This window comes from Physella acuta, unplaced genomic scaffold (genome assembly GCF_028476545.2).
Source record: "Physella acuta isolate Inbredline_101_S28 unplaced genomic scaffold, ASM2847654v3 ptg001978l, whole genome shotgun sequence".
Classification (NCBI taxonomy): domain Eukaryota; kingdom Metazoa; phylum Mollusca; class Gastropoda; family Physidae; genus Physella; species Physella acuta.
The window spans coordinates 76797-95209 of record NW_026733483.1 but is presented as its reverse complement, the minus strand read 5'-3'; the positions used below and the strand labels follow the sequence as shown (position 1 = coordinate 95209).

The window sequence follows — 18413 nt, the reverse complement described above, 5'->3', positions numbered from 1 at the left end:
ATTTTATTAAAGAACATTGGGATCAGAGTAAATGCCGGTGATAAATTTTTAATTTTCTCCATAACAACTAATATAAACAAGAAGCAGCTTGCTTTTACTATACTAGATTTCAGTATCAGAATACTATTATTCGGTATTCTCTTTAAGGTCAAGGATATCTTATTGATAATCACTGCCTTTTATTGATAAGCCTAATTAGTAATTGCGTACTCATTACGCACATAAAAATGTATTTAGATTTTTTTTTAGGCCTACACAATTAATTTTTGTAAGGCCTAATCATCTAATGCCTAATTTAGTAATTAATACAATTCAATATTATTTTAAATTATTAATTTTAATTTGAATAATTTTACTATTTTACTAAAATCTGGATCTAAATAGTTAGTAAATGTTACTAGTTAGGCCCCTACTTGTTTAAAAAAAAATGTTAGGCTTATTTAATTATTTATTATTGTAAATTAATTTTAAATTTAAGGCCTAATCTTTTATTCAAACAATAACTGTTAGCGACATAATAATATATTAATACTTAGACCTATAAAAATTAGAGTATTAGTAAAAAGCATATTATTAAATAAATATCAACTTAATTAATTAAAATAAACAATTTAAAGGGCCTGCTACTCCAGTTGACTCTGATTTCAGCCTGCTTTTCTTTCTGGATTTACTTCCATCCATCATATTCCATGACCATAGGCATAGCCAAGAACAATTTTGAACTGCAAAGCATCAGTTGCATAATTCTGGAGTTTACTCTCCTAGATCCTTTGGGTTACTGTCCTCGGCTATCAAGTCTTTTCTTCTCAAAAGGGGTGGGGTGTTTGAACTCAACACTTTTTGGTTTAGCAACCTTGAGCTTTACTGGCCCAACCACACTGACACCCCTTCTAATTTGTTTATCTATACTTCCAGTTTGCTGCTGAAATAAAATGGCTTATATGCTGGGCAACCAGGCGTACATTGAGAGCCTGCAGACAGATGTTAGGGACTTACAATGGACCATTCGAGAAATAATCTCTAGAGTGGGTCCTCTTCCAAACCATTCCTGGAAATTCCCAGATCAGCAAGCATGTGACTTAGATATAGATGACCTGCTTGACCTGTACAGTACTGATACCAGTGATGAAATGGAAGATAAGCAAGTGGCACACATTGCTTTATATGAGTTGGTCATTGACAGGTGGGAATGTTTTTAATAATAATTCTCTACAAATTCTACTTTTCATTATGACTTAGAACTTACATATTATAACATTACAACTTATTTATCTTGTTCATACTTAATGTATATTGTAGAAATGGCTGCAAGCTCATCTATATTAATTGATATCAGACTATTTTAGTTGATTTTTATATTCCTCTAATTTAAACTACCCTCATATATCATAAAAATGTACATCTTGTCATTTTTGAAAATATGTAATGTATGTAATGCCACATTTTTTTATCTCCCCCCCTCCCCCACACATACACATAATACATCATCACTCAAAATGAGACTCCCTCCCCTGCCAGTATAGTGTAGTGATACTCATGATGACCTCTTTGATGATTTATTCCATTTTATTGCTTGTAAAGTGTAATAAAATGTGCCATTTAACATATGTTTCAATGTATTCATCAGGTTAGTTTTCCTGTTGCAAACTACAGCAGAGTTTATGGAAATGCAGATACATGGTGGGAAACAAAAGCATTTTCCAGAACTAAATAGTGTAGATAGCTCCTCCTCCTCTGTGGGCATAGTAGCCAAACAATACTGGTCACATTTAATGAAGTCACACATGTTTATTCAACAGCTGCAGTCAGAGGTGTGTATTTAATGAATACAAATCTAGAGATATTAATTTTGTACACATAATAATAATAACTAAAACACATGATGCATAATTATCAAAATGAAATATTTAATAGTATGTGTGTGTTTTCTGTTCTTTTCTTCCACTTTATCATTTAGCCTGCATAATAATTGAAAATATCAATTTAAAAATAAATGTGCTGTATTTGTAATTTTAAAATATTTTTTAAAATTTCAGAATAAATCCAAAACAAATAAGATTGTAGAGTTTGAAAAAGGAAGTGAAAGACCGCATAATCCAAGCTACAGCAGGATAGCTAATCTAAACCCTACCCCTGGCACAGTCGGAATAGTTCCCCCTAATAATGCTGATTTGGTTAGTCAGGGGGCATCACCAGTTCCAGAGAAAAAATTCGTCCACACTATATCTGAAGACATGAGCAATAAATCCTGTCAGACGTACGAGACAGCATTTGTCCCGTGTGAAACATGTGACTTAATTCAGAAAAAAATGCGGGAAGGGAGTGAAGTTGTCATAAAGTCTTGTATAGACCAAGGACTGCCGTGTTCATTGAAGAAGTTCAAAAATCAAGTCATACATGTTGAGTTGTTAACATTCAGTGATGTGTGTAGGTGGATGGCTGAGCAAAATAAGGACATAGCTCGGATAGCTAAGCAGAATGAAATCTTACAAGCAACTGTGAAGCCGCTGAAAGAAGAGTTAAAGCAAGCTGAGGAGAAAGTAAAAAATTTTGATGAAAAATTTTTATCGTTTGAAAATAAATTTTTGGAAGAGAAAGAAAATATAACGTTTCGCTGTAAACATTTTGAGGTATAAATTAATTTTATAACTCATATTCATTTTAATTCATTTATGTTATATTACCATTTAATATTAAATTCAGAAATACTTTTACGTGATTTAACTTTGATTGGAATATATCTTTCAATACATAATTCTATATACGAGCCGACCTGCGGCGTATCATATGCCGCTATTTAGTTGTTTTATTTTCTACTTTTCAGTAATTCATAATTTGTGAATTCGACAGTACCAACGCTGCCACTGAAAATATTTGCTTTAAAACACTATCAGTAGCTTGTTAAGGATGATAACCCCCCTCCTTTCCCAAACCCCTACCCCACCCCTCACCCCACCCCCTGTGAAAGTAAACTCCTCTTAGTTACCTCCCCTAAGTTTAAAATAGTTTCAAACTAAATTATCTGCCCCTAATAGCCGTCACTAAACCCGGCTCTACGATTGTAAACATTTAGCATGAACAACAGCTCACCAGACCATGTAGGGATGGGGGTGGTAGGGAGCGCGCTTACATAGATAGGTCTATGTACAAAAAATTGTCTTCTCCATTTTCTAAAATATTGATAATAAAACTATTCTAAATATCAATCGTCCCTTAACCCCTGGGGTCATTGTCCCCCACAGGTGGTTTCTCATACTTTTCTGCCATCTTTCTCTGTATTAACAAACACATAGTTTGTGTAGCCTACAGTTTTACTCTAGGCCAATTTTTATTTCTTCTTATAATTTAAATCACCACCTACTTACATGTATCTATTTTTGTCATTAGTGTATGTTACAAGTTTGTTGAGTTTGTCCATTTGTGATCTCTCCTTCTTCCATTTAACTGCCTTAGCTACTAAAACTGTCATTGCTTAATTACTAATTATTACTTAGTATTATAGCTAAGTAAGGATATCCAATTTAAAGTTTGATCCTATTTAAAAATGACATTGTGAAAATTTGTTATTCAGTACATTTAGAAAATTAACATCCTTCTTAAAATGTAAAATAACACCCCTTTAGAAAAACATTATGTTGTTATTCTAGAGCAAATTGAAAGAAACTGAAAAGCAATACCAGCAAAAACTAGAAGTGGAGACTAAAAAAAAGGAATCTGTGATTGTCGAGAAAGAAAACATTGAGAAAGATTTGTTTGATGTGAGGATGCAGCTGAATGAACAAATGAAAGACATGAAGAACCTGGGTTAGAGGCTACACAATACCTTCTATAGATTTATGTTGATTTGGTTAGAGCTACACTATACATTCTATAGATTTATATTGATTTGGTTAGAGGCTACACTATACCTTCTATAGATTTATATTGATTTGGTTAAAAGCTACACTATACCTTCAATAGATTTATAGTGATTTGGTTAGAGGCTACACTATACCTTCAATAGATTTATATTGATTTGGTTAAAAGCTACACTATACCTTCTATAGATTTATAGTGATTTGGTTAGAGGCTACACTATACCTTCTATAGATTTATATTGATTTGGTTAGAGGCTACACTATACCTTCTATAGATTTATGTTGATTTGGTTAGGGGCTACACTATACCTTCTATAGATTTATATTGATTTGGTTAGAGGCTACACTATACCTTCAATAGATTTATAGTGATTTGGTTAGAGGCTACACTATACCTTCAATAGATTTATAGTGATTTGGTTAGAGGCTACACTATACCTTCTATAGATTTATATTGATTTGGTTAGAGGCTACACTATACCTTCTATAGATTTATGTTGATTTGGTTAGGGGCTACACTATACCTTCTATAGATTTATATTGATTTGGTTAGAGGCTACACTATACCTTCAATAGATTTATAGTGATTTGGTTAGAGGCTACACTATACCTTCAATAGATTTATAGTGATTTGGTTAGAGGCTACACTATACCTTCTATAGATTTATATTGATTTGGTTAGAGGCTAAACTAAATATTTGATTGATTAATAACTAAAGTGTTAACTTTTTGTTAAGTAGCCTATTTGCTGTGTCATTTTGGAACTAATTTTATTTATTTTTCTTTTTTTAACATTTGTTTCAGTATAGTTAAATTTTTTATAAGTGATTGTAATTAATTTTAAACAATTAATTATTTATTTTTTAGCAAAAATATATTTACTTTATTTTAGCCTATACATTTTTGCTTGTTTAACTAAAAGTGAGTAACTCCTTTATACAAATCTTTGTATTTTATGAATTAAAGAAACAGGCTTTAAAGTTCTTGAGATTGAGTTGGTGGAGAAAACCAGAGAGGCTGAGAAGGCTGGACAACTGGCAGAAGAGATGATTGACCTGAAGACCCAACTGTCTGATGTAACAGCACAGATGATTGGCTACCAGAAAGCTTTGGCTAAAGAACAGGGCAAAAGCAGAAGTCTCAGCAAGCATAATGAGGTAAGTCAGATCTTAAGATGGACAAACAATTTAGGTCACTATTTAGTGAATACACCTATACCAAGTGTGTTGTTGACCATCAAGTTAAAAAAAAACTCACTTGTGTTACATGATCTTAATTATAAAGATTTTACAACTACAAAAACACATTAATTTTTCAATAGCTGATGAGGCAGTAACCTTGTGCAGACTTTTCCTACCTTTTCTTTTATATAGGAGGATGGGAATAGTTGAGAAGGTTATCCTTATGTTATCAATTCTACACATCTTTGCTCCAAACGTCCAAATATAACATATTATGAAAATTACTTTTATAAATGTTTAATTAAGCTTTAACCTTGACCTTTCATCAAAGATTGCCCTGATTCCACTCATCACAAATGGACATTTGTATCTCACTAAAATTTTAACAGAAATATCCAGTTACATTTTATTGATTGTTTAACTATTTTAACCAGTCAATTCTCTAAAAACACTAATCAAACAATATTTATTTACATTCCATGACCAGTCTCTACAAGCCAAGCAAGAAGCCCTGCTATCTAAGATGAGCTTGCTGGGACAAAACAATGAAGAGTTTTCATCACAAGTTGCTGATATTGAAGAGGAAAAATTAGCCCTGGAGAATAAGCTCACTGAGCTGAAAGTAGAAACCAAAGAGCTAAAGCAAAAGCTGAAAGAAAATAAGGTTATTGCTGCAGAATATGAAGTAGAACTTAAAAGCTTTTGGTGTTGTATAGGTTCCTGTCTGTATGAAATCACTGAGTCTACTCAGCTTATAAGGGTACCTGACTAAGGGAATTTTATTTATTATGGTGGCTAAATGAAAATGAATTATAATTTGCTTATTGCTTTGAAGTAATAAAATATTTAAAAAGTAATAAAATATTAAGCGGGAAACAGACATAACACGATAATAAAATGCAAGATTAGAAAGTTAAAAATAACTAAGAATTCAATTAAAAAAGTAAAAAACAAATGTATTAGATTTCATTGAGGACTTTTCAAAGTATAAACTGATTGCATTGAATAATAGCATTAAAACAATATAATGAATGCTACAGTTAAATGTTTATATCCATTGCATTATATAGGTGATTATAAAAAACCTTGAAAAAGAGAAGAAAAAACTAGAGAAGTCTGTGAAAGCAGCGCAGGAGTCTGTGAGTGCCTTAACATCAGAACTGGAAGAAGCCAAACAGAGAGAGAGGCTGATAGTGGAGTATCCAGATCTAAATGGCCCAGTCAACTCTGACCTTCATGGTAAGGACAGCACAAAACCAAAAAACTGAAATTGTATTCAAATTTACTACAGTAGTAAGAAAACTAAACATTTTGCTTATTTTGCTCTATACAATTTTTATAAAAAAAAAAAAGTAAATTTTTAGTGATTTGTTTTAAAGATTTGTTTCATTGATACATTTTATTTTCATGTAATACTGTCTATGATAATTTTTCTTATTTTTACTTTTTATTAAAAAGTGTTGAGTTTTCATTTATTTTTTTCATTGCCTCCTATATAAGCTTTGAGAGGGAGCTGTATTGTTTTCATTATGTCCCATATAAGGCAGTACACTGCATTTAAAGAAATCATTATGGCCTATATAAGGGAGCTAACTGCATTTATTATTTCATTTTATCCATGCTAAGGGATCAAGCTGTTTATTGTTTTCATTGTGTCCTATGTTTGTGCAGGGTCTGGAGACATTGCCACAGACATGAGGAACCAGATTAAAGCCAACAGAACCAGGATCAGATTGCTGGAGGAACAGAATGAGAGCCTGGCCCAGTCAGTGAAGAAAATCTCAAACCTACAGAACAACTACAAGGTCAGTACACTTGTCAACTGGTAGATAAAGTGGGAGTTAGTTCCCCTGAACTTGCTTAAGTATATTCTCAGATGTTTCTTCAATTGTTGAGTAAGGCTATTGAAATTGTAAGCACATTTGTGACAAAACTGCATATTTTTACAAGATAACACATAAAGGTATACATCCTTAGAATATAATGCTTTAATAGAATAGGATATAAAATTATCAAATGCTGAAGGTTTCTGAGAAAACAAAAATAAAGTATCACTTGCAGTTACTAGAAATCACTCATAAGACAGAAACCTGCAAATAGGATTTAATACATAAATATGAAATTTCATCCACCTAACTGAAATGGTATTCAAGCTATCATGTTGATAAACATACACACATACACATTGACATTTAGACAGACAAACATGTTGACAAAATTATATAACCTGATATTTCCAACTAATGAAAGTGAAAATGTCAATTTAGGTATTTTGATGATTTCAATAATTCTCCCTACACTCTATAAATAAGAAAGTTTAAAATTAAATAAAAGCTTATTGCAGGTTTCATTTTGCTTCATATTGATTAGACATACAACTTGGTATGAAAAAGTTAAAATAATAAGTTCTACACATGATTAAAACTCAGCATTTATTTGTGAGTAAACTACACAGCTTTAGTTTCTACCAATAGAAAGAACCCAATGAATTTCCTTAGTTTCTACCAATAGGAAGAACCCAATGAATTTCCTTAGTTTCTACCAATAGGAAGAACCCAATGAATTTCCTTAGTTTCTACCAATAGAAAGAACCCAATGAATTTCCTTAGTTTCTACCAATAGGAAGAACCCAATGAATTTCCTTAGTTTCTACCAATAGGAAGAACCCAATGAATTTCCTTAGTTTCTACCAATAGGAAGAACCCAATGAATTTCCTTAGTTTCTACCAATAGGAAGAACCCAATGAATTTCCTTAGTTTCTACCAATATGAAGAACCCAATGAATTTCCTTAGTTTCTACCAATAGGAAGAACCCAATGAATTTCCTTAGTTTCTACCAATAGGAAGAACCCAATGAATTTCCTTAGTTTCTACCAATAGAAAGAACCCAATGAATTTCCTTAGTTTCTACCAATAGGAAGAACCCAATGAATTTCCTTAGTTTCTACCAATAGGAAGAACCCAATGAATTTCCTTAGTTTCTACCAATAGGAAGAACCCAATGAACTTCCTTAGTTTCTACCAATAGGAAGAACCCAATGAATTTCCTTAGTTTCTACCAATAGGAAGAACCCAATGAATTTCCTTAGTTTCTACCAATAGGAAGAACCCAATGAATTTCCTTAGTTTCTACCAATAGGAAGAACCCAATGAATTTCCTTAGTTTCTACCAATAGGAAGAACCCAATGAATTTCCTTAGTTTCTACCAATAGAAAGAACCCAATGAATTTCCTTAGTTTCTACCAATAGGAAGAACCCAATGAATTTCCTTAGTTTCTACCAATAGGAAGAACCCAATGAATTTCCTTAGTTTCTACCAATAGGAAGAACCCAATGAATTTCCTTAGTTTCTACCAATAGGAAGAACCCAATGAATTTCCTTAGTTTCTACCAATAGGAAGAACCCAATGAATTTCCTTAGTTTCTACCAATAGGAAGAACCCAATGAATTTCCTTAGTTTCTACCAATAGGAAGAACCCAATGAATTTCCTTAGTTTCTACCAATAGGAAGAACCCAATGAATTTCCTTAGTTTCTACCAATAGGAAGAACCCAATGAATTTCCTTAGTTTCTACCAATAGGAAGAACCCAATGAATTTCCTTAGTTTCTACCAATAGGAAGAACCCAATGAATTTCCCATCAAGCCCGAGCCACTGTGGCACCAAGAAACTTTTGCTAATGCTGGCTCCAACATTGACAGGATGCCAAGCTTGAGAGAACAGCACTCATACAGGTTAGTTTACAGAGATTATCTGTTAAATTATCAACACTCACAGTTAAAGGGAAGTAAGAAGAAAAACTTAATAATGATTAACACCAGTGTAGCATCAAACTGTATTTACTCCCTTTTTCTTTTCAATGACATCACATTACAATCCACACTACCTCTAGCCATCCATATAAACTTTTTAAATTTTATCATCTGCACTTAGTGTTTTAATTTTGCCAGCCAACTTTTTTTATAAACCCATTTAACTTGAGCACTGGTCTCTTATTTTCTTTAAACAAAAGCTACAAAGGAGAATGAACTGAATTATCTCTTGGGTACATAATGTGTATAGGAAATATCTCTCTTTCTGCCCCTAGTGTTTTTGCCATACCTCAAAAGTAAGTGGCTATCACAGTAGAAATAACTTGCTTGACTGATGCACTTCCTAAGGAAAACCAACTGTAGATATCATTATTTTTAAATATGAACTTTAAAAAAGTTATATTATCTTTTCTGCTACTTTTAAGATATGTCAATGAAGAAAAGAAAGTTTTACAAATTAGGATGTTCAAATATATTCTTTTGTACATATTTACACTCTTTAGTCCCAGCTTTATTATATTAGGCCTACAAACCTTCACATCTTACCTGAGCTGACTTTAGTTTTCAGTGATTCTTATTGTTTACTTTGTGATTTTCTTCAGTAACGATCATATTTTTAAACTTTTTTTAATATGCATTATCATCTTTATTACTGTGATTACCAAAAGTCTTATCAATAGATTGCTGAATTGAATATACAACAGCTACACTTTTTAACATTACAGACAAACACTGAATTCAGCAAATTTAAAAGAGGAAAATTTTGAAATCCCCAAAATGAAAAAATTAGCTTGGGAAAATGAGAATCCAGTGGGTGGAGATGTTATTTTACCAGCAGCTAGTCCTGAATTTTTAATTGGGCATGGATTTTTAAATTCTAACAACAACCACAGTACTGAGAGGCCGCCAGACTCTCTCCTTAAAGGGAAGTCACTCTCAATAAAGTCTCGACCACCAAGTGGCAAGCTGGGCGCAGTGATGGCCCCTGTTAATGCAACACCCAATGGCGCCTACACACAGATGAAAAAAGCATTGGGTGCTCTAAGTGTCAAAGACCTGAACAAAAAAAGTAAGATATGTTAATGTTAAGGGTCATTAGTAGGATATGTTAATATTAAGGGTCATTAGTAGAATATGTTAATATTAAGGGTCAGAAGTAAGATATGTTAATGTTAAAGGTCATTAGTAGGATATGGTAATGTTAAGGGTCAGAAGTAGGATATGGTAATGTTAAGGGTCAGAATTAGGATATGGTAATGTTAAGGGTCATTAGTAGGATATGGTAATGTTAAGGGTCAGAAGTAGGATATGGTAATGTTAAGGGTCATTAGTAGGATATGGTAATGTTAAGTGTCAGAAGTAAGATATGTTAATGATAAGGGTCATTTTTAGGATATGTTAATGTTAAGGGTCATTTTAGGATATGTTAATGTTAAGGGTCATTAGTAGGATATGTTAATGTTAAGGGTCATTAATTGGATATGTTAATGTTAAGGGTTATTTTTAGGATATGTTAATGTTAAGGGTTATTAATTGGATATGTTAATGTTAAGGGTTATTTTTAGGATATGTTAATGTTAAGGGTCATTAGTAGGATATGTTAATGTTAAGGGTCATTAATTGGATATGTTAATGTTAAGGGTTATTTTTAGGATATGTTAATGTTAAGGGTCATTAGTAGGATATGTTAATATTAAGGGTCATTTTTAGGATATGTTAATGTCAAGGGTCAGAAGTAGGATATGTTAATGTTAAGGGTCAGAAGTAGGATATGTTAATGTTAATGGTCAGAAGCAGAGCCGGCGTTAGGAATACGCGGGGCCTAGGGCCAACCATCCGCGCGGGGCCTTTCCATTATATATATATATATATATATATATATATATATATATATATATATATATATATATATATATATATGTATATATATATATATATATATATATATATATATAAATACTAATAGTTTCGCTGTTTGTATCTATGTATCTATCTGTGTATCTATCTATCTATCTGTCTGACAAGAATGCTCTAGAGAAAACACAAGGAAATTAAAAACTCTCAGAGTGAAACGAAAACGAAGTATGACGTCATATAGTAGAAAACATTAAAACATTCTCAAGCCGGAGAGTGCACACAGTAATATGACGTCATTGATTCTCGAGTAAACATTGAATAAAAAGGCAATTTTGTCTAATCTAAATGGTTTGCTGTGAAGAGTTTCTTGCACACAATTCTTCGGGTAGGGGCGTAGCCCCACCCCCGCGTAAGAACGTCTGAGCCCCCCCCCCTCCCTAACTCAAAAGAAATTTCTTCATCGATACTCTATAATAAAATTACCGCCTAATTAATGTGTCTAATCTAAAAAGTGGTTTTCTTGCAATTTCTTTAATGCAATTCTTCGGGTAGTGGCTAAGCGCGACACCAGTGTTTCTTTCAGACTTTTTCCTCCACGGAGAGGGGTGGGGGTACTTGAAATTTTCGGGGGCGGGAGTAGAATTTTCGGGGAGGGGGCGGACACTGGAAAAAGTATATAATTATATTTCGTTGAATGGGACGGTAGACATGTTTTTTGGGGGGGTGGGGTGGGGGGGGGTGGGGTGGTTTTAGTTTAGAGAAAAGAGACAGCACTATCACCCTAGCGCCCGTTGTATCCTTCCTCAACGGGCCATTTTTCTCGTCTATTAATACTAATAGTTTCGCTGTCTGTCTATGTATCTATCTATCTATCTATGTATCTATCTGTCTGACAAGAACGCTCTAGAGAAAACACAAGAAAATTAAAAACATGCATAGTAATTCGAAAAACGAAGTATGACGCGGTCACATTTAGCTTAGAGTAGAAAATAATCTCAAACCGGAGAGTGCACACAGTAATATGACGTTATTTATTCTCGAGTAAACATTGAATAAAAAGGAAATTTTGTCTAATCTAAATGGTTTGCGTGAAGAGTTTCTTGCATACAATTCTTCGGGTAGGGGCGAAGCCCCACCCTCCGCGTAAGAACGTCTGAGCCCCCCCCCCCCCCTCCCCAACTAAAAAAAAAATTTCTTCATCGATACTCTATAATAAAATTACCGCCTAATTAATGTGTCTAATCTAAAAAGTGGTTTTCTTGCAATTTCTTTAATGCAATTCTTCGGGTAGTGGCTAAGCGCGACACCAGTGTGACACTATTTTTGTATCGAATTACGGCCTGTCCCAGTTCAGGTGGGACTCACCAACATCAACCGTGGCCTCAGTTATAACAATCAACAACGTCGGCATTCGACCATTTAGTTTTTCCCAATTGAATTCAGCAACAATTTTTTTTAAGTTTACAAACTAATTCAGATAACAATGACAGTGCTGAAGCGCGGGGCCACTTCAAGCGCGGGGCCTAGGGCGGCCGCCCCGTTCGCCACCCCCTAACGCCGGCTTTGGTCAGAAGTAGGATATGTTAATGTTAAGGGTCATTCATAGGATATGTTAATGTAAAGGGTCATTAGTAGGATATGTTAATGTTAAGGGTCATTAATAGGATATGTTAATGTTAAGGGTCATTAGTAGGATATGTTAATGTTAAGGGTCAGTAGTAGGATATGTTAATGTTAAGGGTCAGTAGTAGGATATGTTAATGTTAAGGGTCATTAATAGGATATGTTAATGTTAAGGGTCATTAGTAGGATATGTTAATGTTAAGGGTCAGTAGTAGGATATGTTAAGGTTAAGGGTCATTAATAGGATATGTTAATGTTAAGGGTCATTAGTAGGATATGTTAATGTTAAGGGTTATTTTTAGGATATGTTAATGTTAAGGGTCATTAGTAGGATATGTTAATGTTAAGGGTCATTAATTGGATATGTTAATGTTAAGGGTTATTTTTAGGATATGTTAATGTTAAGGGTCATTAGTAGGATATGTTAATATTAAGGGTCATTTTTAGGATATGTTAATGTCAAGGGTCAGAAGTAGGATATGTTAATGTTAAGGGTCAGAAGTAGGATATGTTAATGTTAATGGTCAGAAGTAGGATATGTTAATGTTAAGGGTCATTCATAGGATATGTTAATGTAAAGGGTCATTAGTAGGATATGTTAATGTTAAGGGTCATTAATAGGATATGTTAATGTAAAGGGTCATTAGTAGGATATGTTAATGTTAAGGGTCATTAATAGGATATGTTAATGTTAAGGGTCATTAGTAGGATATGTTAATGTTAAGGGTCAGTAGTAGGATATGTTAATGTTAAGGGTCAGTAGTAGGATATGTTAATGTTAAGGGTCATTAATAGGATATGTTAATGTTAAGGGTCATTAGTAGGATATGTTAATGTTAAGGGTCAGTAGTAGGATATGTTAATGTTAAGGGTCATTAATAGGATATGTTAATGTTAAGGGTCATTAGTAGGATATGTTAATGTTAAGGGTTATTTTTAGGATATGTTAATGTTAAGGGTCATTAGTAGGATATGTTAATGTTAAGGGTCATTAATTGGATATGTTAATGTTAAGGGTTATTTTTAGGATATGTTAATGTTAAGGGTCATTAGTAGGATATGTTAATATTAAGGGTCATTTTTAGGATATGTTAATGTCAAGGGTCAGAAGTAGGATATGTTAATGTTAAGGGTCAGAAGTAGGATATGTTAATGTTAATGGTCAGAAGTAGGATATGTTAATGTTAAGGGTCATTCATAGGATATGTTAATGTAAAGGGTCATTAGTAGGATATGTTAATGTTAAGGGTCATTAATAGGATATGTTAATGTTAAGGGTCATTAGTAGGATATGTTAATGTTAAGGGTCAGTAGTAGGATATGTTAATGTTAAGGGTCAGTAGTAGGATATGTTAATGTTAAGGGTCATTAATAGGATATGTTAATGTTAAGGGTCATTAGTAGGATATGTTAATGTTAAGGGTCAGTAGTAGGATATGTTAATGTTAAGGGTCATTAATAGGATATGTTAATGTTAAGGGTCATTAGTAGGATATGTTAATGTTAAGGGTCAGTAGTAGGATATGTTAATGTTAAGGGTCATTAATAGGATATGTTAATGTTAAGGGTCATTAATAGGATATGTTAATGTTAAGGGTCATTAGTAGGATATGTTAATGTTAAGGGTCAGTAGTAGGATATGTTAATGTTAAGGGTCATTAATAGGATATGTTAATGTTAAGGGTCATTAATAGGATATGTTAATGTTAAGGGTCATTAATAGGATATGTTAATGTTAAGGGTCATTAATAGGATATGTTAATGTTAAGGGTCATTAATAGGATATGTTAATGTTAAGGGTCATTAGTAGGATATGTTAATGTTAAGGGTCAGTAGTAGGATATGTTAATGTTAAGGGTCATTAGTAGGATATGTTAATGTTAAGGGTCATTAGTAGGATATGTTAATGTTAAGGGTCAGTAGTAGGATATGTTAATGTTAAGGGTCATTAGTAGGATATGGTAATGTTAAGGGTCATTAATAGGATATGTTAATGTTAAGGGTCATTAGTAGGATATGTTAATGTTAAGGGTCATTAGTAGGATATGTTAATGTTAAGGGTCAGTAGTAGGATATGTTAATGTTAAGGGTCATTAGTAGGATATGGTAATGTTAAGGGTCATTAATAGGATATGTTAATGTTAAGGGTCATTAATAGGATATGTTAATGTTAAGGGTCATTAGTAGGATATGTTAATGTTAAGGGTCATTAATAGGATATGTTAATGTTAAGGGTCATTAGTAGGATATGTTAATGTTAAGGGTCATTAATAGGATATGTTAATGTTAAGGGTCATTAATAGGATATGTTAATGTCAAGGGTCAGAAGTAGGATATGTTAATGTCAAGGGTCATTACAGGTATCTGCATTGCTGGGGAGCAGGACATTAACACACCCTGCTTTGGTATTTACCCCTTGCCATTAACCCCCCCCCCTATCCCCATCAAAGCTTTCCACTCCTTAACAGTCTCCTGCCACTCTTTAAAGATGTACTGATAAAAAATAAAAGTACTGAAATATATTTCTATCTGTATAAAACATGACGCCTAGTGTTGATATTCTAAATATCTTTGAATTATCAGGTAGAGTTTCTTCAGGAGAAAGCAGAAACAATCTATCCACCCACACCAACAGGAATCAAACACTGCCTTATTCATGTCCACAGTGTGATAAGATGTTTACACTTCTTCGGGATTTGGAGATTCACAAAATGTATTGTAACTAATGAGATGAGGTGTTACACAAACTGCAGCCAATAAAATAGAGTGTTTCATGTGTTGTAAGAAATGATATGTTACACATGTTGTACCCAATGAGATGATCTGTCACGTTCAGCTGGATTTTTAATAATAAATAATTTTTGTATATTTTATATTTATTATAACTTATTAATTCTTAAATGACTAATAAATAGCCTAACAAAGGACAATCCCGCACTCTTTTATTTTTTTAATAGATTCTTAAAGCTTATGAATACTATACAACCCACACGATTTCATCATATCTGCATTAGAATTTAAAATATTGCATTTTTAAAAAATTTCAAAATGAACCAAAAAACATTTTTTTAATATATTTAAAAAGATTTTATTTAGTAAATTATGCAAATGTAAAAAAAAAACAATAAAAGATTAAAAGATCCCCTATATTCCAGAATTTTAAAGTACAAAAATTAATACGGCTAAAATACATAATACTAAAGTATTAAAAAATAATTAAACAAAAAATTAATTTTAAAAAAAAACAGCAGTTGTTAAACCAATTTCATCAATTTTTAAATAGAGTTTAATTTCAGTATAAAGATTTAAATATCCCCTGACTTATTAACTTATTAACATTACTCATATACCATTCATCAACAAAAAATACTTGCCTAATGAACAACAAAAGTGTTGTTGAGATCAGAATAAAAAAAAAAAAAAACATGGACCATTTTTCACATTCCAAGATATTGTTAATTAAGACTATCTTTTCTTTGATTACACAAAGGATATATTTAAAACTTGAGCTTGGACATCAGCTACAGCAGGTTTCATAGCAAGAGGAATAAACGTCAATATCAATAGACATAAAAAAATCATCACAAATCATATATATTAACACCTAAAATAACTTCCCTTTAAAATACAACACCTAAAAATAACTTCCACCTTAAATAAAACATCCAATTTCCCAAAGTTAACGTATACGCCCCTACTCTAGCAATCTCCCTATCAACATCAGTGAACAAGTTACAAAGAACTGTAGTTGAACAAACCCAACATAGCTGGACACTACTAAACACCAGCAATATTAGAACAACAATATAATAATAATAATAAACAATATAAACAATTAACTTGTTAGACGCCAGTGTTTTACCACTTTCTAAAGCATAAAGGGAATTAACCCAGACTGTCAACTTTGTTCAGTTTGGGTTATTACACACAACAATAAATTCAGTCATAAAAAGATATCTCCTTGCCCCAGATATATTTGTGGGTTGTGTACATCGAATGTTGTCTCTGTGGTGTGATCAGAACTCAATTGACCTGCCTTAGCTACAATGTTGAACTAGCTGTTAAATACACTGTTTCAGGTGAAAGCTATACTTGTTTATAGCTGATAATCTGAAAAAAATATGAAATATTCATCAAACCATTTGATTGACATGCTTTTTATCAATGTTAAAAAAAGAAACAAAAAAGATAATATCTCGCATAATTTTAAGGGTCCATGAATTTAGTTTGATTCAGTCCCATCATTAAATTGTTTGATTGTAAAGGGAGATAATCTTCAAAGTGATAGATAATTATATTCATTTTTTTAAATTCTTTTCACAAGCATTATGTTTATAAAAGAATGACGCTTAACTGGATTCTTTTTTAAAAAGTAAACATTGAAGGCCAAGGGAGGCGCACAGCAATAAAAGCAATTGACAAAGGCGGGACTATTTTGGGAGAAAATTACTTAAGACCGGCTAAAGTGAAAACATTTTTTCTGTGGCGGCCCCATGTGTCTTGGGCACAAAATAGAAAGATATTGATGATGTTTACAATTATAAGTGCTTTGTACTTTAATGTATCCCAGAACACGAGTTACCAAAATTTCTCAGCCTGTTATATGTGTCGAAATATTCCAAGAAAAACGTTCTGTCTTCAGCAGGTAAACTGTTTAACACTTCTGAAAGAAAACGTAATCAGGAGATCACATTCAGTCAATGATTAGAGCAAGCTGTGCACGGCTTAAGCCTAGCCATAAAGGTGAGATCCTTAATGTCACTAACAAAATAGCAATGACTTTTTCTCCTGCTCAGGAGGATCTAATAGGTCTTTGTGAGGCCTTATAACCCAGCCACTTCCATATATACATAACACTGGCTCGCACACACACATAGATATATACACAGACACCACACACACACACAGACATATATATATATATATATATATATATATATATATATATATATATATATATATATATATATATATATATATATATATATACATACATATATATATATGTATGTATGTATGTATGTATGTATGTATGTATGTATGTATGTATACATTACCTGTTAATGTAGGTTTAGGGGTGGCAGCAGGTGCCTTTGACTGTTGTAAATCCGCGGCGGCTTCAGCCATCTCCTCGTCTGTTGTTGTTTGGATGGTTGTCGTGGAAGTCCGCGTCGTCGTTTCTCCTAAATTTAGTCCGACAAGATTTTAACATGAGAGGTGACGAACTCATTAATCACAAGTCACGTGACAACTCCAGCTAAAGCTTCTATACCACTGACACCAATAGAAACCTACGGAAACTAAGTTGCCGTAGAACACCAATATGAAGTCTACTGGTCAGTTAGTTAGACCACACAGAATTAGGTTCACGATCATGAGACCTTAAGACGCTTGCCCAGCTCCAATTGAAAAAACAATAAAAAATGGGATTCGATTAACTTACGTGACATACGATCCACCAAACCATCGATTGTTCCGTTGATTCCCTCTAGAACAGATTTTTAAAAAAACACTTTAAAAATAGACACACACACCTATATATATATATATATATATATTTATATATATATATATATATATATATATATATATATATATATATATATAAGCAAATATAATTCATTACTCATTTTGTATGTTCAATTAGGCTCACCTAATTTAAAATTGCCCCATTCCGAGTCTGAAATAAAGTTTATAATTAATAATAATTAGCATCATCGAATCCTATTTCAGCTATTGAATAGCTTACACATTATGATTACCAACTACAATAACTTACATATTATGATTACAAAGTACAATAGTTTACATAAGCCTCCTAACTAGGTTGTTCTAAACCTCATACAATAAACCAAAAGTGTACACGGCGTAGGTATGTAGCTAGTGAACTTACCTGTGACAACGGCAACAGGGGTTGCTACTGTTGTTGTCGTGGTTACAAGCTCGCCTTCGTATTCATATTCCTCGGTGGTCGTAGGTTCTAGAACGTAAAGGAAGTAGAACAAACAAATCGTTACGAAACTGCTTTTAAAGGGGAGAAATATTCAAAAAAATTTTCCTATGATATTTTTTCTTTTTTA

At 32.7% G+C, this 18413-nt stretch overlaps 1 protein-coding gene and 1 long non-coding RNA gene across 4 annotated transcripts; one reads left to right on the top strand and one right to left on the bottom strand.

Annotated features, from left to right (window-relative positions):
• Positions 1–66: 66 nt before the first annotated feature.
• LOC131931481 (coiled-coil domain-containing protein 157) lies at positions 67–15255 on the top strand. Of its 3 annotated transcripts, none has more exons than XM_059288295.1 (12): positions 67–147; positions 916–1183; positions 1628–1811; positions 2037–2630; positions 3648–3804; positions 4824–5014; positions 5526–5702; positions 6109–6277; positions 6710–6843; positions 8660–8775; positions 9747–9922; positions 14917–15255. In XM_059288295.1, the coding sequence occupies exons 2-12, from the start codon at positions 933–935 to the stop codon at positions 15057–15059; spliced, it is 2292 nt and encodes a 763-aa protein (XP_059144278.1). In that variant the 5' UTR covers positions 67–147; positions 916–932; the 3' UTR covers positions 15060–15255. The 3 variants fall into 3 exon arrangements, with proteins under 3 accessions (XP_059144278.1, XP_059144275.1, XP_059144276.1); XM_059288292.1 differs by having other exon boundaries at positions 9579–9922; XM_059288293.1 differs by lacking the exon at positions 67–147 and adding an exon at positions 252–268 and having other exon boundaries at positions 9579–9922.
• Positions 15256–16268: 1013 nt separating this feature from the next.
• Positions 16269–17487, bottom strand: LOC131931474 (uncharacterized). The gene is made up of 3 exons (XR_009384300.1): positions 17391–17487; positions 16916–16996; positions 16269–16443 (listed from the first exon to the last, which is right to left on the bottom strand). It is a non-coding gene; the product is annotated as an uncharacterized LOC131931474 (long non-coding RNA).
• Between the last annotated feature and the right edge of the window lie 926 nt (positions 17488–18413).